Source organism: Serinus canaria, chromosome 6 (genome assembly GCF_022539315.1).
Source record: "Serinus canaria isolate serCan28SL12 chromosome 6, serCan2020, whole genome shotgun sequence".
Lineage (NCBI taxonomy): Eukaryota > Metazoa > Chordata > Aves > Passeriformes > Fringillidae > Serinus > Serinus canaria.
This window is the reverse complement of record NC_066320.1, coordinates 8679683-8704380: the sequence shown is the minus strand read 5'-3', so window position 1 is coordinate 8704380 and position 24698 is coordinate 8679683. Positions and strand designations below refer to the sequence as shown.

The window sequence follows — 24698 nt, the reverse complement described above, 5'->3', positions numbered from 1 at the left end:
TTTTGACTAAATCCTACATAAGAATCAAAAACCCAGTTCAAGTCTCTTACAATAAAGGAGAGATAAAAGTAACATAGTGTTTATCAAATAGCAAAAAACTATCCAGAAAGTGTAACTTATTTTACACTCAGTGAGATGGTATCTGGATTACATATTCTGTCTATGAGCTCAATAAGGTACAGAAATATCCAAGACTTTAGATGGATAAAAATTATTAGAAAATAATATGTTTCTCATTCTGAAATATTCAACAGGCTGGGAAATAAGTCCTAAAATGAAGAAATAATAAAACCCACATTCACTGCTTACAGCCTGAACTATTCCACTATTTCAGGGATCCATGCAGTTGCAGAAAGGGTAAATGTTGTTCTCTTACCCCCATAATCTTAGTGTGGCATCTGGCACAGGTCGGTGCAAAGAACTGCTCATAGCAGCGCTCACAGTACACACTGTTCTGCTCCTCCACAAAGCACATATCAGCCAAGGATGTCTTGCAGTAAGCACAGTTGAATTCTTCTGGGTGCCAAGAGCGACCCATGGCTACCAGGAAAGGACCCCTGGAAACAATCAGAATTTATTTGTAATCTTGTTTAATCTTACTTTTATTGTGAAAAAAAGGTTGAATGACCCTGATTGCAAACCAAATTTCTCAGACATGTAAGAAGCTACTTGAACCACGAGGTGCATATTAAAATAACCTGAATAGAAGTGGTCTCTTTCAAGACCATTACTCAAAATGCACTGGTTAAAATGTTTCATTATTGTTTGATCTCATACACTGCATTTACAGACAACTGGTGGAAAAATCAATTGTTTTCATATCTGCATAGCTATAAGTGGTCTTTGTAAGCAGATGCAAAGACAAGAGGAAAAGGCCAAAGGCAACAGAAGACAATGTTACTATTTGAAAGCATGAAATAACAGGCAGATTTCCATCTTTACACACCCACACCTCACAACGGCTCCTAAAGTCTCCTACCTTCTTTCTGTCTGACAGCACTGCATGCAACATGTTCTAGAAATGTCAGACTATCAGGTGACAACTTGCTGTTTCGTTATGTGGAAGACACATTAAATTCATTTTGGTGATTGACTGGTGATTGTAGCTAGATATAATGATTATTACTGGAATATTTCCATTCCAGAATATATGAAGGGCAATAATCAGCAGTTCCACATCACCAAACTAGCTCCTTTTAGTGGGGAAGACTGTCATTAAACATGGATTACTTAAAGTTGGATAGCAGGGCACAGGCTAACAGCAGGCACTGGTCCAGCAGAATGAATTGGGAGAGAAGGGAGAGGCATGCTATGAATCACTGGTAATAGAGTGTAGGCATTATCTTTCTCCAGACACAAAAGCAACCATTACATTTGGCTGCTGTTCCAAAATGATGCCTTGTTCCTTTTCTCTCCACAATCCCCCCTCTGCTCCCAGCCCCCTAACTCTCCCAATGAAGTTGCACGAATCTCCTTCAAAGGGTTACCTTAGGACCAGAAACCTGTGTAAAATCAAGCAGAGATTTGCTGCAGCATTCAAGAGCCAAACAATTAGCATGTATAATGCTGCAGTGATAAAAAGCGAACCACACAACAACAAAATGAGCTCTGGAAATGTTAAATTAATGAAGCAGACAACAGACATCCCTGCTGGGTAATTTAACAGAGTCTTAGGCTCTGGAACTGTATATTAATGTACCATAACCAGTCTCTCTGATACTTTTTTTCCTGCTTCATCCCTCTTCAAAGGCCCATCCATGACCTTACCGAATGATGCTGTTACAGTGCCCGCAGAGAGGAGTTCGGCTGCTGGCTGGAAAACGCTCCGCCCTCTGAACTGTTCCCCGCGCTAATGCAGGGGGCTGGGAAGAAGTTGAAACTGGAGACGGGTAAGCAGAAATCGTGGCAGGAGATAGCACTGGAGCACCCCTTGGTAGGATGTGCTTTGTGACGGTGGTGGTGGATTTTCCAGGTGCAAATTTCTGGGAAAAGGAGTCATCTGTTACCCAGGGAGGGCGACTTGCAGGCTCCGTGTTGGCAGGGGTGTAGGAATGAACTGGTGCTGGCGCTGTTTTAAGTATTTCAAAAGAAACCAAGAAAGATTTTAAAGCCTTTTTCTTCTATTGTCAATACAGCAACACTTACCAAGGGTACTCCACGACACACATACAGGAAAAGCTTTAGGTGATAGTTCATTATGGCCTGTCCCATTGTTGCTCATTTATTCTGGGCTGAAGCCAAAGGTATCAACACAATCACTGACTTCTCATACACATGCATTACAGAAGTCATTGCCTACTGGCTTTTACAATTTTATGGAGACCATTGTCAAGATCATCTCTTCATTTTCTTGAAGGAATGGATATGACAATTCTGTGATAATGTCAAAGACTGCCATATACTCTGTTTAAGACAGGTTAAAAATATAAAAGCCAGATAATATAGTAAAGTTTTAGATAGAATTCCCCAGAATTTCAGTAAGTTATACTTAACTTTTGATCTCATTATATTAATTAAAACACAACATGTTCTTCAGATGTCACTGTTATCTATCCTTTGGAGGTTTATTCCTAGGTTTTTGAAGAAAACCAAGATCCCACAGGGAAAACAGAGAGCGCTGGAAGCAATATGGAGGGAGCCAATTCAGCTCACATGACCAGCAAGATAAAGCCAACAGCACTCAGAGGAAGGCCAGACTTGTGGTTATGACTGATCTCAGTTCAGTTCTTGGCTCTGCCACAAACTTCCTGCATAACTCTGAGCAAAGCAAAGAGTGTCTGCGCCTCAGTTCCTGTGTGTAAAACAGAATATTATCCTCTCTCTCTTCCACCCTTTGACTAGCACATAAAACCTTCAGTGCAGTCTGTCTCTGTGTTTGTGTGCACCAGGCTCTGATCTTGGGTGGAGTTTTATCACATTAAAATAAGCAGGAGCCAGGGCCTGCGCATACTGACAAGTTTTCCCATTATCCTGCTCCTTTTAAAATGTCAGATCTTGCATTATGTAGAACTGAAGTTACTGCCCAAGAAACAGCCTCACTTTGCCAAGTACACGAGCACTAAAAGCAGTTTCCCTTTGCAAGGAAAACAAAGCAAATGATTGAAAAGAAGCTTGGAGAGCTGATGTGTTTTGCCCAAATGAGAAAGAACAGGCTTGGGAACAGAAGCCAGTTCTCCAGCAGTCTGGGCAAACATTCCACACAGTAGATCCCAGCACCACGAAAATCACAACCAAATACAACATGTACAGGTTTAAGGGGCTTGCAGGTAGAAAGGTATTTCAGCCAAGAGGGTTCAGAAAGTAACATGGATCTTTCTGAATAATTAACTGGTGAGAACTTTATGTTCGACTTAACACTGCTTCTTCAGCCCACACCCTGCCACATAATAACTTACACTGATTATTGGCAATTTGCAAGTGCTTAAATCGCATAGATATCAACACACTGTGATCACCCTTGGGATCTTTTTATTGAGGTCAGAGTTGAATCTAGTGCATTTTCTTGATAAAAATTTCTTATGGTACAGCACCAGCAATGTTTCTGCTTCATAAAACTGTATCCCACCTTAGCTTGAGTCTTCTTATTTATTTTTTTTAACTTGGAAATGGTAAACAGTATTTAAAGATTTCAGAACAGAGTTTATATGCAATCTCTCTAGATCCTGAGGCTCTTGCTATTTATGTATTATGGTATTAAGATAGGCAAAATTAGAAGTTAATATTTAATCTCTAATTGATGAGTTCATAAGGCTCCCACCTATGAGGCTAATTAAACATGGTGACTTCAGCTCACATCACGACATTCTCTCTACATTCTATTTCTTTTCACTCTTTCTTTTCTATTTGCTGCAGTAAAAAAACATAAAAAGGAAACTAAAATAAAACAACAAAATAGGATTTTTTTCCAGCTACTAAAAGAAAGTACCAGAGGAATTACTGCAAAATGACAAATGCTGGATGTTTGCATCTGCTCTAAGTTCTCTTTTCTTCTGTTATAATTTAACTTTGCAGGCCAGATTTATTACATTTTCCTCCTATGAACAAGCTGCAATTACTATTGCTTCAAAATAGTATTACTGCAACATATTAGAAAGAGTTCACTAACCTTGAGATTTTAGCAATTGTTATTAAAAGGGAATTGTCTTATTTTCTTAGAACTACATCCCTAAGCTTATACAAACAATTCTTTTGTCTTAGAAGCTACTGCCGTAAATATTCACCTTGAACATTTATGCATTTCAAAAAGTCTTCCAACACCAATCAGGAGAAAAAATGAGTTGTTTGCTGCTAAAAAGGTACTAAGATTCAGTGTATCAGAGAATATATTCTCAAAATACCAGTATTGTATGAGTTGACCATTAACTGTTAAAAACTTCAAATAATTCAGCAACTTAGCCTCTACCACCTTGTTTCTCTCAGCCCTCATGTTCACTTAGAATAGGAAATGAATGGTATTATTGCTGTCCTGAGAGAATGGCAGGAGAAGAGGTCTCTCTTAACAGGAGTAGGAATAAGCCAATTCCTTGCTTCTGAGGAAGTCGGAATTCTCCCCCTCAGCTCTTCATTTACGGCCTATGGCTATTTTATCTCCAGACAAAGGCACATTACCAAGACCCATGCAGTAAAGCAAAGATTTATAGAGTCTCAAATGCTTTGGTTGCACAGACTTGCACTGTGAGAACATTTTTTTCTTTTTTTTTTCCTTTGTCAGTAGATGACATAAGTGTTACTCTTTATTATTATCAGTAACAAAATAAATTAATAACCACAACTGATATGGCTTGTTCTACACTTAGTAGCCACATCCTTGAATCCCAAAGTTTTCCCATATACTCTTACAATACAGAGTAGATGACAGAGCAGAGGATGTTTTATAGGGAGACACTATTCTTATTTATGGGAACTAAAAATGAAACAATGGTGTGGAAGCTGCTGTTTTAGTATTGAAGGTGCTTAAGATTCAATATAAAGTTCATTAAGAACTGTGGGAATTTCTTTACCCATTCCTCAAAGAGCAGATCAGGCCCTTACACTTGACCTACACAAGTAGGCCCAGTTGGACGTAGGGATTTAAAAGGAAAGATCTGCTTTCTTACATTCAGGCATCCTGTTACTTCGTGGTACAGAAGTGGAGCTGGAGCTCCACTTGGGATATGAGAAAGGCTGTGCTGGTCTGGGAATGCTACGGAAAGGAATACGCAGGTATGTTCTGCCATCTAGTGGGCCTTGCTCAGAAGAGAAGCCTTTAAAACACGGGTTATAAAATTTAGGGAGAAGATTTCAGAGTTCCCAGTTTTCTCTACTGGAAAAAACGAAAGATCCTTAGCAGCAGAAAATTTCCCTCCTGAGTTTGGTCAGGGAAAATGAAGACTGCCTGATAAATCCCATCTGAGCCAGATACTCAACAAACCAGTTTCATTTTGAGACTTGTTTCACTTTGTTTGGGTTTTATTTTCAATCTGACATTCAAATAGCCTTGTAAATCCTCTCAGTGACTCATTCAGGAGTCTCTGTATTGAAAATATGAGCCTGTTGATTGGTGTTTTAATCTGGAAGTTGCTGCCCCACATTTCCAAGGGAACCCAGTCACTGACAAAGTTGGATGAGGAAGATTTTTGTCTTGGTGGTTTGTTTCTAAGTTCTATTGATTCTCCCATCTGTGACAGGAAATGCTATTTCCTCCATTTCTTCCCAAGTGGCAATTTCCCATTTGCTCTGCAACTGTCTCTGAGGACAGCTCATGCTCCAAAACCACTCTGAAGTGCTACTACATCAAATATATAAAGTACCAAAACAAGAACCAAACATCTTCCCGGAAATTTCTGCCTGGAACCTCTCTTGTACCTGAGTCACTTCCGGGTTCAATTATGAAGGCATTTTAGAATCCCTTACTGGATATTTCAAACTCCTAAACAGTACAGGAGGACTTTTTCTTTCTCTGCCAACTATTGACTATTCTTTCTTTCCCTTTATTGAGAGGCAATGAGGCTCAAAAGCAGCAACATAAAGAATTGCAAAGGAACACCAGCAATGTAAGGAAGTGCAAAGAAGATGCCCGAGCCAGGAGAAAACAAAAGCCTTTCCTCTTATTCCAAGTATAATTCAACAGCCAGCTTTGACTTTACCAGATCCAGCCAATAATTGGAAATAGCTGCAGATGTATTTCTGTGGCAGGTTTGTATATTGAGCTGGAGTTTATACTCCCCACATGAGCACAGGGAGTAACATCAGTCAGTGTATTTAGGAGATATTTTGACTTGCCAGAGTTTGCTCTCTTCTGCATGATAGAAATAAATCTGCTGTCGTCATCTTTTCAAATCAAAAACAATAGAGTTTGCCTTGAGTGAGAACATGGTATACACTGGTGCACTTAACCAAAAGCAAGTGAGGAGGAGCTGAAGGTTTATTTACGTTGAGGTACCTTTATATAGCTCATGAGAGCTTTGACTCTACTTTTTCTACCTTTATGTCTCAAATATAAAGATCAATTGATTTGTCTGTCTGCTTTATGTCTAACTAAAATACCTACATTTCTTTAATTTCAGTAGATCCAGAAATAGAACATTACAGAAGACAGAGTTTAAGACTGATAGAATTGTTGGCCTTTTCATGTTTATTTGACTGCAAAGATATAAATCAACATTTTAATTCTCTTGCTAAGATTAGAAAAACCTTAATTTGAAACAGAACTGCCTTTAGACTTATATTGCTGTCTCATTTAATTCATTCACTTTGAAGGTTCACATTTTGGTCATCAATGGTTTTAGAAGCTCAGTCCATTTGTAACACATTAATACCAAGGGAATTTAAATAATATTAAGAAGCATATTTTCCAAATGAATGAATAACCAAATATATTCCTTAAGACACCGTCTCTGAGAAATGGAATAGCATTATGAGATGCTTAAATACCTCATTCTCTAGTTCAAATAAAATTTTTCAAAGCCTAAGTTTGAGAAATTCAATATATGGTCTTACCTATTTTGCAATTATATCCTACTCAACCAAACTCCACTCATTTTACCACCTTCCTGAACTGTGCATTCTTTTTTTTAGCCATTTTCTCAATTCTGTAGTGTCACTTGGCTCCTAATTGGATGCACTGTGTTATCTTTCACAGTTATTTCTTCTGAAAAATCAGGCTACACATTTTTTTATTAGACTTTTCCCTTGCTTTTATTTTACCCTCTGTTTGTTTCACATTTTAACTCTGAAGTAGAATACAAATACAATGTAATTCTCAATGCTCAGATAATGTGAGGCAAAACTAGCAGCATTTATACCCACATGTATAAATACTTTCTGGTATGTCTCTGTACAAAATGTGTGCTTTCTACATTTTCTTTTTCCAAAAGAAATGTGTGAGCATTTTGTTCTGAATCTTTTCAGTACTTTGAAGGCTCCTTACCTGGCTGGTAGACAGAGGGCTTTATGCTGGCAGTAGTAACAACTCTCATTTTTGAAGCAGCAGAAGGAGCAGGACTTTCACTGTAGCCTCCAGAAATTGGCATTGGTGTATATGACTGGGTTGTGTTTCTAAAAGCAAAATGTAGGTGTGAACAACTTTATAAACAGCAAAAGTTACTGATTATGAAGTAACAGATCTGGCAGCATCCAGAGCACTCCAAGAGGAACCGTCTGTGACAACTACGGAGAGAATGCTGGGAAATTCATCAGTCTTTGTCATTGCTAAGGAAGGCTTGGACAATTCTTTGGAAAGAAAAATTAGTCAAAAAAGGACTTTAAGTAATGGCAAGTTTGCTGTTGTCATCACAGAAAATAGCTTGCTGGGGGAACACAATAAATTTGAAACTCTCAGAAACAAGGGATCAGACTTCACAAAGCTGAAAATGAAGTTTGTGTTTTCTGTTCCTCTGCAAACAAAAAGGCCTGGTCTGTCTAAGAAAAATCAATGAGTTACATGTGGACTTAAAAATATACTTGGTCAGCACAATTACTGCTATTACAAATGCTAATTAGTATTTATATACTGTTATACTATTTTCACAAATATTGAAGTGATCTTTAAAAAATATTTTAAACTAACCCTTTTCCCTATTTAGACTAAAAAATTTACATTAATTTTCCTATTGTTCAGATTCATCCTTCAGAAAAAAACCATATGATACGCAATATTATGATGCACTTTCTTCCAGTCCTAGAATAAAAACATTTGCTCAGGATTCCAAAAATCAGTAAGAAACAGTTTTTCTCTATCTTATGGCTTTGATGGTGATTCTTAGTTTGATTACCGTAACAGATTAAAAAGTGTGCCTCTTCTGTCTGCCAGTTACTTGGGATGATTCTGTTTGTAGTGCCTGTGCTTCACAGACTGCTAAAAGAGCATCACAGTCAAAGCAAGAAAGAGACAATAAAGTACAAGGAAGGGAAGCAACAGATAATGAGATGTGTGCAGTAAGAAAAACCTACTCACTACAGACCATCCTTCTTACTCACCCTGAGAACAGTTTGGCTTGTTTTTTCCCTTCAGTGTCACTCCCCCTATGAAGTAGATCCCTATCTATTTGTGCTGACAGCTAACGAGTTACTTCCAAAGTGGGTTTGTCTATAGGAAAACATTTGTCAGCATATGAAAAGAAGCATCCATCTTTCCCAGACTATTGGTCCATCTTGACTTTACTTTCTTTAACAGTGGAAACAGATGCCATCCGGAGAAAACACGTTATAATCTCACATGGCAAACTCAGCAGATTTCTTCCAGTTCAGGTAAGAAACATTCTGAGGAATGGAAACTTTCAATTTTTAATTTCAAACAAAACAAACCTGCCCTCAATGTAGTTTTTTGCTGTTCTGACAGGGCTTCTACTATAGATTTAGTCTGCATAGCATTGCTGCCTCAGGCTAATTTATTTTGTCTATGTAGCAAGACCTAGAAACTTAGCTATTGCTACAATGGCTATAGCAAATTATTTCTGCACCTAGTCTAGAGCTTGGGCCTGGATTTGGGTCCACTGTACCGTGAGTGAACGTAACTCTCCAAGATAAATTATTTTAGTGGGATTGTATTCACTGTAAATTCTGTTGAGAACCCTGCTGTGCTTTTGTAACTGCCAAAGCTGTTCTAAGAACTGTCAAACTTTCTGGGTTCCATTCTTACTGTCTACTTCCTGATGAGACTTCCTGTGTGGTGCCTCAGAAGGCACTGTGCTCAGGATCACTGGACAGAGGCCATTGCTGCTGCCATAGCATAGGGACACTGTGGGCACTCTGGCTTCACCCACAGCTTTCAAAACACAATCAGCTAAACACACCATCTAAAGACGTCCTTGTTTTAAAATCTGATACTCAGGGTAAACTACACAGCTCAGTGCCCAATATTTACAATGTGAGTTAAAAGATTTTAACATTATGTGTTGCACAGCCTGAATCTGAAAATGTCATCCAGTCAGGAAAGTCTACTCCCAGGTGCACAGATCCAATGCTTAGAAAGACTCATTTGAATATCTCTTAATGCACAAAATAAATAAAGAAGTTCTGAAGCAGATTAGTAATACTTACACTGTCATGAAGAAAAATGGTTATTAAAAATTCAAGTGTTTCCCAAATATAATAGCATAGTAAAACCATACCACAGATTTCCTTGTGTTCAGGGAAAGAAAGCTGAAAAAAACCCCAGAACAACACCCCTCCCATTCATAGTACCAAAATCAAAGCAAAGTTAAAAGTAATACTGAATCCTTTTAACCCTTTTACATGTGTATGATGCATATTAAATACAGTAAGAAAGATAAGAAAGGTTATCAAAGAGATTGTTATAATACATCACTAAGGGTTTAGTGAAAGAAAAGATTTATCAGAATTTCTGCTGAAGAAGAAGAAATGCATGTGAGTAAAAGAACGAGAAAAAAAAAAGAAACAAGAAAGAAGGAAATTAAGAAAGAATAAAACGATGTTGTAAGCACCAAAGATGCTTTAATGGATCAAGAAGCACTGGCATCTCAAAAAGCAGTGAAAGCAACCTCATTGAATTTATCTGTAGCAGTCAATGGCATGTGACAGGCAGCAAATTAAATACTGGCTCTGAAAACTATTAGTTGTCAGAAAAAGAAAGAGTAAATATTTCTAAGCAGATCATTTTTATGTTAACGCTTCACTAGATGCCTACTAGTAGCAATAAACTGGTTTGTTAAGTGCTTTTAAGGTAGAATAGCTGCACAAAACAGTTTTATACCTCTGCCTTGACTGGTAGCTGATGGAGGTGGAAGAATGCCGGTTGAAACTAAAATGAGACAAAAGTGGTATTTGAAAAAATATACACAAAAGATTGGGATATCTTGCCCTACCATGAATTTCCTACGAGTAAGAAGGGCTCTTAAATGCTGAAGTAAACAACATGTACATATTTATAATCATATGAGTATTACATTACATTTTGTTTTCTTATTTAAGCTGGGAATTACAGTGAAACCTGAAGAGTGGTAACATAAGTCAATGAGCCGAGAGTTCTGTAAGTCACTCTTATCTGATCTTGTTATTTGATTGTGTAACTCCAATTATTTTTATTAGCAGAAAAAAAATACAAGGGATTTTTCTCAGTGTCATAAGTTTACATTGCACCAAATCTGAAAAGCAAACCTTGAATGAACCAAAGGCCAAAGATCAGCGAAGTGCCCCAGCCTGTGAGGCAGCTTGGACAACCCCATGGAAAGGACAGGCTGGCATAGTTGAAGCAGAAACATCCACCCACCATGTGCAACTTTAACCTTGCAGAACCTTTCCATTGCTACAGTCTTAGGTAAACAGGTAGATTTTTTTTTTTTCCTTGGGGAAGCAGTGCAATTTCAGAACATAAATGAGTCATTTATGCAAATACAGGAAGTACTTGAAAGCCTACACAATATATGATCTGAGAAACAAGAGGATTCAGAATAAACAGAGCTTCTGTCTGCAGGGCAGTGCTGGGTTACAGAGCATCAATCCCACCCCACAGGGGCACAGCCCACATTTCCCAGAACCACCAGGTATCTGCCTTATGCCAGTTATTTTCCTAACTTCTGGAGAAGATTTTTTTCTTCCCTTTACCACGGACACAGTCCTTGGATTAAAATCTCTGGATCAGAAGCTACACTTGACTTTTGGAACCATAATTACAACTCTTTCCATTGTTTCTCCTGGTTTTGTATTCCTTAAGTGCTGCTTTAGCCCTCTGGATGGAATAACCCATCCCTGAAGAGCTTCAAACTTATTCAAAACTCTCCTGCTGAGCTTGCTTCTTTTAAATAAGATTTTAAGTGGAACAGATAACAGTAAGTCAGATTTCACTGCAGATGTAAAAGAGTTACACAGTCTGTTAAAGATTAGTGATTTACTTCAAACACTCCTCTTCAGGAACACTATAAGAATTTTACTCATGTTAAGTGTTATGCATATGTTCACAAAAGCTAAGTCACTACAGAACAGGATCTATTAAAGTTTAAAATCAGATTTAAATAGTTAAGGATAATGATAAAGAAATCCTCCCGCCTTTTCTTAGTGGATGTTTTTAAAGCATCTAAAAGGGAAAAAACTACCAAACACTGGAATAATGGTGATAAAATCTCAGCCTCATCTACCTGAGAACATCCCCATCCTGTAAAACAGTGGTGTAATTAAGGTCATTCATATTTTATTTTAAATAAAATTATATTAAATGCTCAATACTCTTCTGGTATATGTAAAGCTAAAACCAGATTTTTAAGTCTGTATTTTGGCATGCTAAAGCATTGCTTGATTTCTAAATGAAAACTACCAGATGTTCAAAAATTTGAATTATAAATCAATTTAGAATCCATTTTTAGTCCCTTATATTTGAATACACTAGCTATAATACACAACACTTTTTAAAACAAACATGGAAGAAGTGCATCAAGATAAAGAACCTATTGCAGCTGCAAGATAGCCATCCAAAACCAACCAACCAGAGTTCACTTCTTGTACTTGATTATGAGGGAACCAAATTTTTACAGGATCTACAAGTCTCTGGTTTGCCCTTATGAGCCAAGACTTGCTGAAGCCAAGACAGTAACATTTGCCTGCTGGTAAAAGAGAAGCAGATGACAGTATCACACTTGTGTCATCCACTGACAAAGCAGCAGGGTATAAAGTTGATATGAGGTAGATCATTTATATGTGGCTAGGTGCCAGCAAGAGGTTTTAGGAGTCTTATTAGAGCATTTCTTTTTGAAATGGACAGATGTTTTTCATAGATTCACAGACCCCTTGAGGTTGGAAGCAGGTTCAGGAAGAATCTGAAAAGCAAGGCCAGCTCTGAGGTCAGACCAGGTTGCTCCATGTTTTAGCCAGTGATGTCTTGAAAACCTTCAAGAGTGGAGGCACAGCCTCCCCAGACAAGTCACTTTCTTTCAAAGGGGCAGGAAAAGCAGCAATGGTCCATGGCAACTTAATTCACTAATTTACTTTCAATTCAAATGCCTCAATATCTCAATGTCATCTTTCTTTTTATCCTCTTTAAAATTTTGTTTCACATTGATTAGTCCATGTTGGTACATAACTACAAATGAATTCATATGGTTTCGAGGCCTCACACTGCTTCCCTTTTCCCATTAAATGCATATAAAATTTAAGGGAAATGGAAAAAAGCTCAGTCAAAAAACAGTATTACATAAGCTCTAAGAAAGATATGCAAGTAGTGTCAACAAGTACTGGTTATCTTTATACTAATTTATTAGCATTTTATATGTAAATTATGCATAATTGTTGCTTAACGTGTCCCTGCCCATGGAACTAGATGATCTTTAAGATCCTTCCCAGCTCAATCCATTCTATGATTCCATGATTTCCAAGGCAGGAATGAAAACAAGCTCTTAGGAAAGATTTAGATGGGTCCTAAGACATAGACTGGTGAAACATGAATAGATGTGCTCTGTCTGGACAGCAGTCACCAAAGCTTCCATTTAATTTCATCTTCTGACTGCTTTCAATCTTCAGCTGAAAGAATCCCCAAAATCAAGTATTTTCTGTAGCTCAGGAAAATAATAGGTTTTGCATCCCAGTGTTTAATCAAACTCAAATATACACAGTTATTATTGCTTGGAAAGCAAGGAACCTTACCTGAGTAGAAGGGGCTTCTTGAAACTAAAGTTACAATTGTGTACTTCCACTTATCAGCAGTCAGTTTTACTCCTTATGTTTTATCAGTTCCATACTGGGATTACTTCCCCTACGGTCCCATGGCTGGAAACAGACATGTTCACATCCTAAAACTGAAAACGCTTCTCATGTTTTGTTCTGTAGCTATTTCATTTTTGCATTGGTTTCAGTGATGTGAAGCCAACCAAACTGCTATAATATACTTCCTGTCCCAAGAACTTAACTGTTCTGTGATTCTCTTGAGAAAGACAATTATACTTCTTGCCTTCATTATACTCAAGCCTTCAAACTAATGCCCTTTGTCAATTACAAACATCACCTTTGGATAATTCCTAACTATTTTTTAATATAAAGATAAGACACACATGGATAATCACAATCTCAAACGTATTGCTGAATTAGTTTTTTTATTATTTCTTAAGACAGTTCAAATTGTGTTCAAATGAGTCTTAAAATCACCTGCTTTTCTCTGTTAGTTGTCAAAGTGTTATGAAAGCAGTGAAAAGGCTTGGAAGTGAGGCAGTACAGCAGCATTCTCTCTTTCTAGTGATAAAAGTTTCCTGTGATCCTGTGTTTTCACCAAGAAAAAAAGGTCCATCATTCTCATCCAGTGTTTCTAGACAAATATTTTCATTTCAGGATGGCAAAAGCAGCACAAACCAAGTGAAACACCTCTGTTCCAAGAGGACCCTGTGGTCACATATCCTACATCTAAAACATCGCTGTTTCCTAGCTGGGCTGTCATGCAGAAGATAAGGAAGGGGCTGTTCTTTTAAACACATGGTGCTTTTTCTCTCCCAATTCAATCCCTTCAGAAACTGAAAACCTCATGTCAGAGAGCATAATACAAAATCAAAACAAATTAGGTTAAAAGAAGAGAGCTTTACAGATATACCTAGACTGAGATGAGATAGCAGATGAAATAGTGGAAGCTGCTAATGACATGTTCTTGGGCCCATGGAAAGGCTTAGGCTGGGAAAGAGAGCTGGGGGCTGCAAGAACTCTGCAGAAGACACATAAAAGCATGAAAGCATGAACAAAATGATTTAACAGGGGGGCACAAATCATGGCATCAGAACCAAGCTCTGACAGGATTCAAGCTGCTGCATAGTTACCAGGAACAGGTTTTCTCTAGCACACATCTGGAGACTTACAGAATTGCACAACCAAACACATTCCTACAGAACACAAGGCAAAACGCACACATTATGGAAACATTTTAAAACCAGACCCTATTAATAACTAAGACAGACAACATTACAGGACAGGACTTTTGTCAATGATACATGCTTTCATCTGAAAGATCTGAAGATGTTTGTGTCTAAATACAAGATAAACATTTTACTGTGCAAACAGTCCCAGACAAAAGATTGTCCTATCAAAACCAGAAGTAGTTGGAATGGTTAGTTTAGTAGAGGTATTTTTTTTGTCTGGAGCAGATACTAGGTAATACATCTTCTTCATGCTATGGTTTCAACTGAGGGATAAAAATTATATAAACCTTATCATTATTAAAATAAATGTAAAATGTGTAAATGCCTCTCAGGCCAGTTCCAAATTTGAGCATAAGACCTTATTCAAACCTCCTTTGCTGTCTGGAATAAAACCACTGCATTCTGGTAGGTCATGGCTAGGTAACAACTGACTAAAGTGAGAAACTAATTAGTTGGTATATATACATAATACAAGTCAACTATCAAAAATTAATTAAGAAGTAGAGCCAAGAGAACATTTCAAATATCATATATACATACCTAAAATATGATACCCCTGAGGTCCCAATTATAAATGGCTTATATTACTGGAAGTGTGTTTTTCCTTGGATTTTAAAAGTATGCTAAAATAGACATTTTTTCAGAATATTCATGTAGCAAACCCCAAAGATAACAGAATATTATGTACCAAAAACCTCACTCTTACTATCTCCAAAATTACTGTAATGTGACAGCTGTATAAATCCCACACATTTCCTCACAAGCTGTCTGACAGTTTTCCATATACAACTGAAACTCCCACTGTGCTACAAGTGTTAGGAATGCATCTTCTTGAAACTTACTTCAGCTCAAAAGCTAATTCTCATTAGGAAAAAATTATCAGATAAATCTAATAGAAATGAATTGATTTAACTTACAGAGCAAGTCAATCATCAAGTGTCCACCATGTTTTACTGATATCTGCTGTGACACAGTAAGCTCAATCATGTGAGTAAACGACATTTTCTTATTTTCCATTTCTTGTCCTACTGCAGAAACACTATTAAAAGAATCTTCATTCACTGCAACTAAGATGAAGAGTTGTTTTGGTTTTATTATAAGTAGTGTAAAAACAGTTCTAATTTTAATCCCAGATTGGCTTTCTGAAAATGAAGTTATTTTTAGGGCAGTTTTATTTTGCAAATTCTATGCAAACATGAACAATATATCACAAAATCGAAAAAAAACCCCACATTAAAAAACCTAAAAAACCCACCCCCCCCCAAAATATATGAAAGCATATAAACCAGGTTACAGCTTTTCATACTACATTCTTAAACTAAGAATGTGTATGCAGCATTTCCAAAGCCAGAGGGGTATAAAGCAATGAAGCATTACCTTTGGAAGGAGGATGAGAAAGCCTCTTGCACTACTGAGGTGGTGGCTGGTGCTGCCATCGGGCTGGCTGTGTTTGGAGCAGCAGGAGCAGGCTGAGGTGCTGAAGCATGTGGTGCAGGAGCAGCAGAACTGGGAGCCACCGGGGCATGCTCAACAGGGGTACTAATTAGAGTTCAATTAAATAAAACAAGAAGCATCTTAAGAAGGCGTGCATTTACATGGAGAGCATAAAACCTACTATGTTTGAACCTGCAGCGGCAAACATAGTAGCTGGCCGGGTTACTGAGGGAAAAGCACAATTATGCAAAGAAAAAAAAGACATTTGTTCAGCCTTTTCCATTGTGCAGTTCAGACTGCAATGCAGTGTTGGTCCTGCTTGACTGAAATTTACCCCAGGTGTTAAAGAGCACTTCAGTCCTGCTCCCACTGATGCCAGTGGTAGGAAATGTGGCACCTAGGACTGAAATGCTGTGAAGAGCTGTCACAGTCTTGTGAGCTCATACAAATTCCATCAAATATATTAAAATGAATTAAAATAGTCTAGTCTTGTATCCTGTGACTATTTAAGTAACCTGTTGCACTGTTAATGTCTTCCATCACCTCCCTCAAATTTGAGAATTACTCATCTCTTACAGACAGACAAATGGAACAAAGTTAGCAAGTTTTTTTTTTTTTAAATCATGGCATCACTGTACATAGTTGTCTTGTCCATGAGCAGTGGCATAGAAAAATAATGGATATGTGTCTACTTGTTTAGACCCAATATGTCATAAGTATATTGTCACATCTCTGTGTCCTTACAAATTACTCCTATCAGGGCTCTGGAATTCGGTGATTCTCTTGCTCAAGGTACAAATGTCCAAAATGCTCCTTCCTGAGCACAGCAAGTATCAAATAACAAAAGAAACCTTACAGCTCCACAGCTGTTTCTTCAGCCAGCCTTAGCCTTCCCACTCTCTATCTCAGCTTTTTTTCCTAAGTAGAATTACCATCCATTGTGCAAATTATCTCATATTTTCTTTTGCTTCTCTCAGAAGCACTGATTTGACAAGTTCTACTCCTCAGGACCTAGAACGAGTGGTATTTCTGAATTTGGGGTACCCCTTGTTCTCCAAGGGACTGCCCCATTTCCCCTGTCCTTCACCTCCTCTTCTAGAGTTCAATAGTCTACAGGATGGTGTCTTAATTCAGCTGAATATTTTGTTTGATTAGCTGAAACAGAAGCTGGTTGTTATACCCACAAACCTCAAAGTTGAATGCAGCCCTCGACAAAAGCAGGAAATTGGTATTTTCTCCCCTATGGAGATTCATCTACAATTATGTACATAATAGGTAAGTTCCTGAAAATAATCATCCAGTTTGCAATTCTGGCTTTCAAATCCTTACACCAAGTTTTGTAACAGTTTTGCAAAAGTTCTTCCATAGTAATATGCATTTGAGAGTCAGATGATTTCTTCCATCCTGATGCATTTCATGATGTAAATTCTTCCAATTAACTAGGAGACTATCAATTTCACAGGCTGTGTTACAGAGTAGCTGTGTATTATCCATCACAACTAATCTGGTATGAATTTCAACACTGAAATTTTCCCTGTGCCATAGTGGGTACCAGAATTACCCCATTAAAAGCTGTGGAGTCACAGTTTTCATCTTACATACTTACATATCTTTGATTCAGCAAAGAGGAAAGGATTGAAACTATGCTGCACATAAAAATGGAACTTTATGTATGTGTTAAAAACAAACACAAACTAGGATTTCACCCATTTTGTCTATTTGCACTGATGTGAAAGGAAATTTATTACAGATTTCAGAAGATTCAAGACTTCATACCTTGAAGAGAACAGTGAGCTTAATTAATTGCAATTTAATTGTAACAATCTACAAAATAATCAAAATACATATTCAGTGATAAATACTGAAACGAAAGTAAAAAAACACCCCAATCCATATGTGTGGACACGGACCTGTGTGGAGGCAGATTTGAACAGAATGAACCCATATAAAGAAAATAAAACCAAATATACTAGAATACCTTTTAAAGTTTAAAAGAAATACAAAAAATTTTATCTTGCATAATATTTGTAATATTTCTTTTTATGTGATTAAAATGTTAGAGGCTTGCTTACCTGCCTTCATGGTAGCATATGTTAATTATCAGAACAAGGAATTGAAATAAATATAAATTAAGTGGATTTAACCATAAAAATCAGAGTGGTTTGGTTACATAAATTGTATGCAGTTGATGACATTCTCAAAACAGTTTTATAGAAAGAGCTCAAGACTGACTTGACTGGTCTTAATTTAGCAACTATAAATTTTACATAATTTTATCTATATTGTCAAATACAATAGCCAAACTGGGTTTTTTTCCCTCCTCCTTTCTAGTTTTTCAGTCTGATTTTTCATTTTAGTTATTCAAGAACAGGGCAGTTTCAAGAATTGATAAATGTGGGTGCTGCTTTAGAAAAAAGATCATCTAATGCAACAGCTTCATTGTGACATATTCTAGAGTAGTTTTTGGTTGGTTGGTCAGTTTTTAAATACAATAATTTTGTAGACTTTAAATCTTTTTAGCACTTTGTATTTTAAAAGACATTGAAAAGATCAAACATCTTCATATTTGTGGTAACAAACATAAAAGTAAGTTAGGTAGATGAAAACAAACACACATCCCAGCTGATTTTCACTCATGAAAAGGAACACAGATCAGTAGAGGTTAAGAAGATAATAATGGTTAACAACCATAATGAGAGCACGGCAACAAATGCACTCTAACATTTAAAATATAAGTGTGGACTATACTTTTTTCTCTTGGTGAAGTCCTAAGTTCTGAGATTTTCTATCCCAATAACAAGGAGTGGATGATTAAAACAGCACTTAGTCTCCTTTATGTAATGCATGAAGGGTTTTGTGTTTCTAATCCTCCAACAGATCACTTGGCAAAGAATCAAAACACAGAAAACCAAAACTAAAATGGATGTGAAAAAAATCTGTAATTGCATCATTTGTAGAAAAAAAAGTGCTAGAGAAAGTGTTTAGAGAAAGCTGTAATGTGGAAGGATTTAATATTTGAATATGGGAATGTTTGTGGGATCCACTGAAAATACAGAAATATCAGCTGCTGCTTCTCTGCTGAAGATGCTTAATGACTTGTCTCTGTATTGTAGGTGTGATCCTATGAGAGCCACTGAAAATGTAACCCCCACATGAACCAGAAGCTGCTGGAATTGGAAGAACTGGAACCTTGGCCTTTGAGGCAATGGGCATTTCCATCTGAAGGAGTTAGAGGTTGTTATGACCAAACCATTGCAAAGCTCCAAACCGGGTCAGTTATGCAGTTACATGGCACAGTGTACCTTTGGTTACTGGATGAAGCAAGAGGGGCTTTCTGGCCGACACCGGCCTCCCCCTGGCTTGTACCTGCTCCAAGCCTCACAGACCCCTTGGAGGCCACTGGCTGAGCATTGGCAGTGTTGGCATCCCTGGAGGATGACTTAGGAGGATGCCAAATACTCGAGGTCACATACTGGGGCGCATGCGCGGTACCTGTAGGCCTGGGTAACAGAGATTACAAGGGCGTTTGTAAATGAGGCATTTCTTAGGTAATAGCAGGGGTTTGAGGAACAGGCAGAATTCCAGCCACAGATGGAGCTGGAGATCATAATGACAATGCAGATGAAGTAATCTTGATAGTTCATTGGTTAATTACTGCTTAAGATCAGGAAAGGCTTGACAAATTAAAAAGGGTACCTTGTGTTAAATCTGGAAATCATATTGCTATGAATATCAAAATAAGCAGAGCTGTGATGGTAATGGAGGTGGAGAAAGGCTGTGGTATGATAGATCACACAATATTAAGGCAACATAGGAGGACAATAACACCAGTCATATATCAGAAATTGTTCCTGGCAAAATAAAATGATAGTTAAAAGAAAAGGAGATTTCAGTGAAGCAGCTGCATAGTCCTATAAATGGTTTTACACAAATGAAACTGCTGGTGAAATTCTACCATGTGTTCCTTGTTCTTTACAATTTAATTTATATTCAGGAATCAAGGGGTTTATTTCCTTCTTTTTTAAAATTATTAATTTAAAAATAAAAATCAATTTTCCCAACTGTTCAAGTGCTAGTTGCCATTACTTGTGCCATTATTAACAAATACTGCTTGCACTCAGATATTAACTATGCAACCTTTGTTCAAATACAAGCCGTCAAAAAAACCCAAAAAATAAAAAGTGGTTGCATATCACTGAGACAGGAATCAAAAACAAAGAGAAAAGCAATAGTATAAAATTCTTTTCATGACTAACTACTAAGAGGCCTTTCTTTGCTCCAAACAACTGGTCAGATTCACTCAAGAAATACATGTGTATCAGTACTTGGGGGTTTAATAAACACATTTGAAAACAACACATTTCTACACTTAACTGCAAAATGTTCTGAGATCCTTTGTGAGAAAACAACTTGACATGAAAGAACTTACAGAGGGACTGTTTTGAACCTCATAACCCACTGAATATCAACCAAGATCTGTCATATAAATACTCTTTAAAAGATAATACTATTTAGATTTTAAAAACATCTTGAATAGTCTAGATGAAGTTTAAAATGGAAATTGTTCTTAAAACTCCATCACAAACTGACAGTACTCCATTTTGGGAATATTTTATTTAAAGCTTCTTATTTTTAAGGTTTAAAATTTTGAGAAACACAATCTCCACCTGTTCCACATCACAGCACATGAGAAAGAAATGTCTAATGAACCCACTTAGCTGAAGCCTCTACTTTCATCATCTACTCATACAGTGTATTTTTATAACAGTTTTTGAGGTAAGAACAATACGGAGGAAGTGGAGATACTCTCTTAAGAGGAAGTAAATCAAACACAGCAAACATTACCTGTTTTCTGATGCTGCTGCAAGGTTTTCCTTGTCTCTGTGAAAGGAGGGGATACTGTATGAAATAAATGCAATTGCCAGTGATGGCAAAAAAAGCCCCACCCAAAACAACCAGGGAAGAAGAACATGGGTTGGGGAGAAATGTTTGGTTGCAAAAAGCATCCTAGAGTGGTTGCTCATAAATACAGCTGTGAGAAACCTCTTCAGCTTTCCAGGTGAAACCACCAGATATACAAGTCTGCTCTATACCTCTTATCAATTGCAATCAGCTTTGTTTCAATAATAAAATAAAAGGAAAATCAATGGTTAGAACCGAGACATTGTATATGTGTACACAATTTCAGGAATAGTTTTGACTTTAATAAGTTTCCTTTTAAAAAAGAATTCAATAATACTCTAGCAGAACATACTTGGATGCCAAATCCAAGCATTAAAAAATAATCAGAGTTGGGCAGTCCTCATGGACCCGATATTTTGAAGTAATAAGCAGTTAAATGGTTTACAAAGACTTAAGGACAAAAAGGATTTCTTATGCATGGCATCACTTAAAAATTCTCTGCCCTATCCAAATACTACTTTTCTCAACCTAAATTGGATTAGAAACAATTTCTTCAACTGGAAATCATTCCTTTGTTGAGGTGAGGATTAAGTCAGCCTCAGTTTCACTGACAGAGAACTGGGCTGTTATTCTGTAAACACACATACACACTTGAAAAATAATTGATCTGTTTAAATGCAAGCAATTTTTTATCTGCAAGAGGTTAAGACACAAGTAATTTCATAAAGAATAGAATCCATTAGCCTTAAACACCTAAGTTTGAAATCCAGTTAGTTAAGTAATTGAGATAGTTTCACTATTCAGCAATTTAATGGGCGATTGCATCCCTTCCTATTTAAGGAATTGAGCTGAAATTTCAACAGGTTTAAAGCTGAAATATGCCAAATGAGAACACTTTTCTTAAGTGGCATGTAAAATTACAAACCACAAACCAAATGTTCTCATTTACCTAACTGAACCTTCTTCCTTAAGCATCCTTGGAAAACAAAAAAGGAATACATGCACTTCTTTATATGGATTTGCTGGGCTCCAATCATTAACTTACACTATGTTTGGAAGGCTATTCTTAATGTTTTCCACATTATTACCAGTATTGTGTTTATGTACTTATACATTTACATATATATGTACAGTCACATAGTCTTTCCTTAGTTCAGTTCCAAGAAAGTTATAAAAACCAATCCAGTTAAGATCAGCAAAGGCTTGGTCATAGGTATTCTCTATGAATTTTTAAAACCTCTAACCAAATGTAGCCCTAAAATATATGAATTGAAGCCAGAATTTTGAAACCCAGAAGTTGGGAAATGCCCGTCAGATGTGTCTGAATAAGATGTTCCTGTGGTCAGAAGAGCCTGCCTTGAAGAGAAATCTCCCAATGAGGTCGATGGCTCACCACTCTGAAGCAATGAGAAACCAAACACTGTCCTTATGGTAACCAAGCTGTGAGTTCACTGCAATGCCAGCTATGAAACAAGGTGCAGGAGGATGGATTAGAGACTGTGCAGGGGTGGAAACTGTTAATTTACCAAGAGCTATCATCATGCAACAATGTTAAAGAACACAGGGCCTGGAAACAAAATACAGCACTATTTATCTCCAGTGTTGCCAAATGCCCTGTGAGAAATTACAACCAAGACCAAAAGGCAGGCAGGTGGGGTCAGGCTGAAGCAGCGCTAAGCCTCTGTTGTTACAATTAATCCAATCCTAACTTTTCTGCTCCAATAGCTGTGGCTACACTGAACAAGGCAAAAAAAGTCACTTGACTAAAGGTCACTTTGAGGTCAGTATTTCACAAGAGCTTTTCCCCCAAGTATACAATATTGAATAACGTTGGGTGACAATGGCAGGGGAGTTGGGAAGGTTAAGACAGAGAGAGAAGTATAGTAAAATACTTCCACAGAATAAAATAAAGGTAAAGGCACAGAGTAAAAGGGAAAATGAGTTCAAAGGCACATAACACTTCTTCATGGTTTTGCTTCCAGGACCTATTTCTCTTCCCAGTCAATAGGAGTAATTCCCATTTGGCTACCAAGAAGAAAGGCTCAAGCTCAGATGTGCCTCTGATTAGCAATACTTGCATTTTAAGGAACTGACAACTGGATTTCTGGCCTTTACAATCAAAACATTTTTTGCTAAGTAAATGCAGAAATAACTTTACTTTTGAGCCAAATACATCCCTCAGGCAGGCTCAGTAAAGTCAATACCCTTACAACATGAAAGAATTTGGCTAGGAATACTGTGAGCTGTTTGTACCTCTGTATACACAGGCTGCTGCAATAACTGACAGTAGTAGATAATAGTTTTCAGCTAACTGGGAGAGACTTAAAATTACTGTGGGGAATTTTTTTTCTGTCTGCAGTTGTTTTTAGTCCCCACTGAAATGGCTTTTGATAGAAGGGCTTCAGTCAATGACTGTTCTGAGAGAACACTGCAACTCCCAGAGATTTCATTAAATGTTGGACCTGTATTTCAAACAAGACTTCTGCTTATGCAATATACTGTCTTCCCAATTCCACAGGACATTATACAGTAGAAATTATGAAATGTTTTCTTCTCATAAAATATGTTACATGATATGGTGCTAAAGGCAGAATGAAATGATAGAAATAGAATATTTCCCTTGCACACACCAACAAGAATTAGACAGTTTGAGTAACAGAAATCAATATTCATTTGCAAGCCAATGTGTGCTATTGGATCCTAAAAATAGCCTGGAGAATCTTCAGAATTTTCAATACAAGAGTAAGTTAAATCTGAACTGTACATACGGGATATTGGAATGCTTTTCCATTCTACCTTTCGGGAACAAAATGCAAAGATGCCTAAACATGTACACATAGCAGGCAAGCTGAAATGTGGCGGTGGTGCACCTTCCATCCGCCTTCTTAGATAGTGACAGATCTAGACTGTCTCTGTGGAAAAGTTCTGCTCTATTCCCCTAAAATGTGGAGACAGAATCCTATGATGTGCAATGAAGACCTGGTGACATAAAAGCATGAGGTGGCCTGAGGGCCCACATGGTCCTTCAACTTCTCTTTCAGTACTGAAGCAAAAAGTGAATATTCTAATTGAGTTTTTTTCTCTATAATCTCGTGGAGCAAGACTATTTTTTGAATTTTACAAATGAGAGACTAAAACTTAACAGATTTGCTCATGGTCTAAAAGAAAGCCCACAGCAGTGTAAATAACTGAAGCAAGCTCTCCCAAACCCCAGCTGAGTACTTAAAGTATCAGTTCACCCTCTTTAATGAGGTATTATAGATTTTAAAATAAATATATCTGTTCAGTTCATCAGTATTTTACTGTATTGAGAACAATATCGTCTTCTAGTGAGTCTGATAGATATACAATCTTTTTTCAAAGGGGAAATAAACATACAGATTATTAGGGTCTATATTTATTGAAATTAAAAATTCTGTTTTTCTAGTAATATAGTGTGGATTTGTAGGACTAATCAGACTTATAACTTTCATCCTAGCATATACTTATATTTATATAAGCATATTTGCCTAAAAATAAAATTTCCTTTTTAGAAGTAAAACTAACAAAGTAATTTTAAAGAAATTCTTATAGGGTGTCTGGGGGTAAAGTTGTGAGAAAGCTATTTTCTAATTGCCTTCCAAACATTTTTTTTGTCTTGAAGGCATGAGACTGACATTGTTGGAAACTGGACTCTGAGCTAGATTAACTGCTGTTCTGATCCAGTGAGGCTATTTCTACCTTTCTGTATTTGCAGTTGAGAATTTTTCCATGGTCAGATGACTATTGAGGTTGCTTGCCTTTTTTCACCCCAGGCTATATTTCTGTTATTTTAACAAAGACACCAGAAGACAAACAAAGAAATGACAGTCAGTTAACTGGAGAGAACAGAATATGATTATCATGCTGGTTTAGTTAACACTTCAGCTTGGGATCACAAAAAGGGGTAGAAGAGCTAGTCTCTCTTTTTCAGCCACTGTAGTTAAGAAAGTGAGCAGCCCACGCCAAAACAATTGCAATATATCCTACTATGTATGCTTTCCAAAACAGGGAAATACT

The 24698-nt window shown here is 37.2% G+C and overlaps 1 protein-coding gene and 1 long non-coding RNA gene across 8 annotated transcripts in view; one reads left to right on the top strand and one right to left on the bottom strand.

Annotated features, from left to right (window-relative positions):
- Window positions 1-24698, bottom strand: part of LDB3 (LIM domain binding 3) — a 114205-nt gene that overhangs the window by 9224 nt on the left and 80283 nt on the right. For 4 of the 6 annotated variants that reach the window (XM_050976398.1, XM_050976402.1, XM_050976400.1 and 1 more), the window contains 5 exons: window positions 20604-20639; window positions 15702-15863; window positions 7409-7536; window positions 1768-2068; window positions 377-557 (listed from right to left, as the gene is read on the bottom strand). In XM_050976398.1, coding sequence (XP_050832355.1) covers window positions 377-557; window positions 1768-2068; window positions 7409-7536; window positions 15702-15863; window positions 20604-20639 — 808 coding nt within the window. Of the gene's footprint in view, window positions 1-376; window positions 558-1767; window positions 2069-7408; window positions 7537-10192; window positions 10241-14005; window positions 14114-15701; window positions 15864-20603; window positions 20640-24698 lie in introns of all 6 variants that reach the window. The other 2 variants (XM_050976404.1, XM_050976401.1) reach the window with 2 other exon arrangements.
- LOC127059766 (uncharacterized) lies at window positions 1783-19820 on the top strand. Of its 2 annotated transcripts, XR_007777916.1 has the most exons (4): window positions 1783-1889; window positions 8654-8727; window positions 15244-15311; window positions 18872-19820. It is a non-coding gene; the product is annotated as an uncharacterized LOC127059766 (long non-coding RNA). The 2 variants fall into 2 exon arrangements; XR_007777915.1 differs by lacking the exon at window positions 1783-1889 and having other exon boundaries at window positions 7513-8727.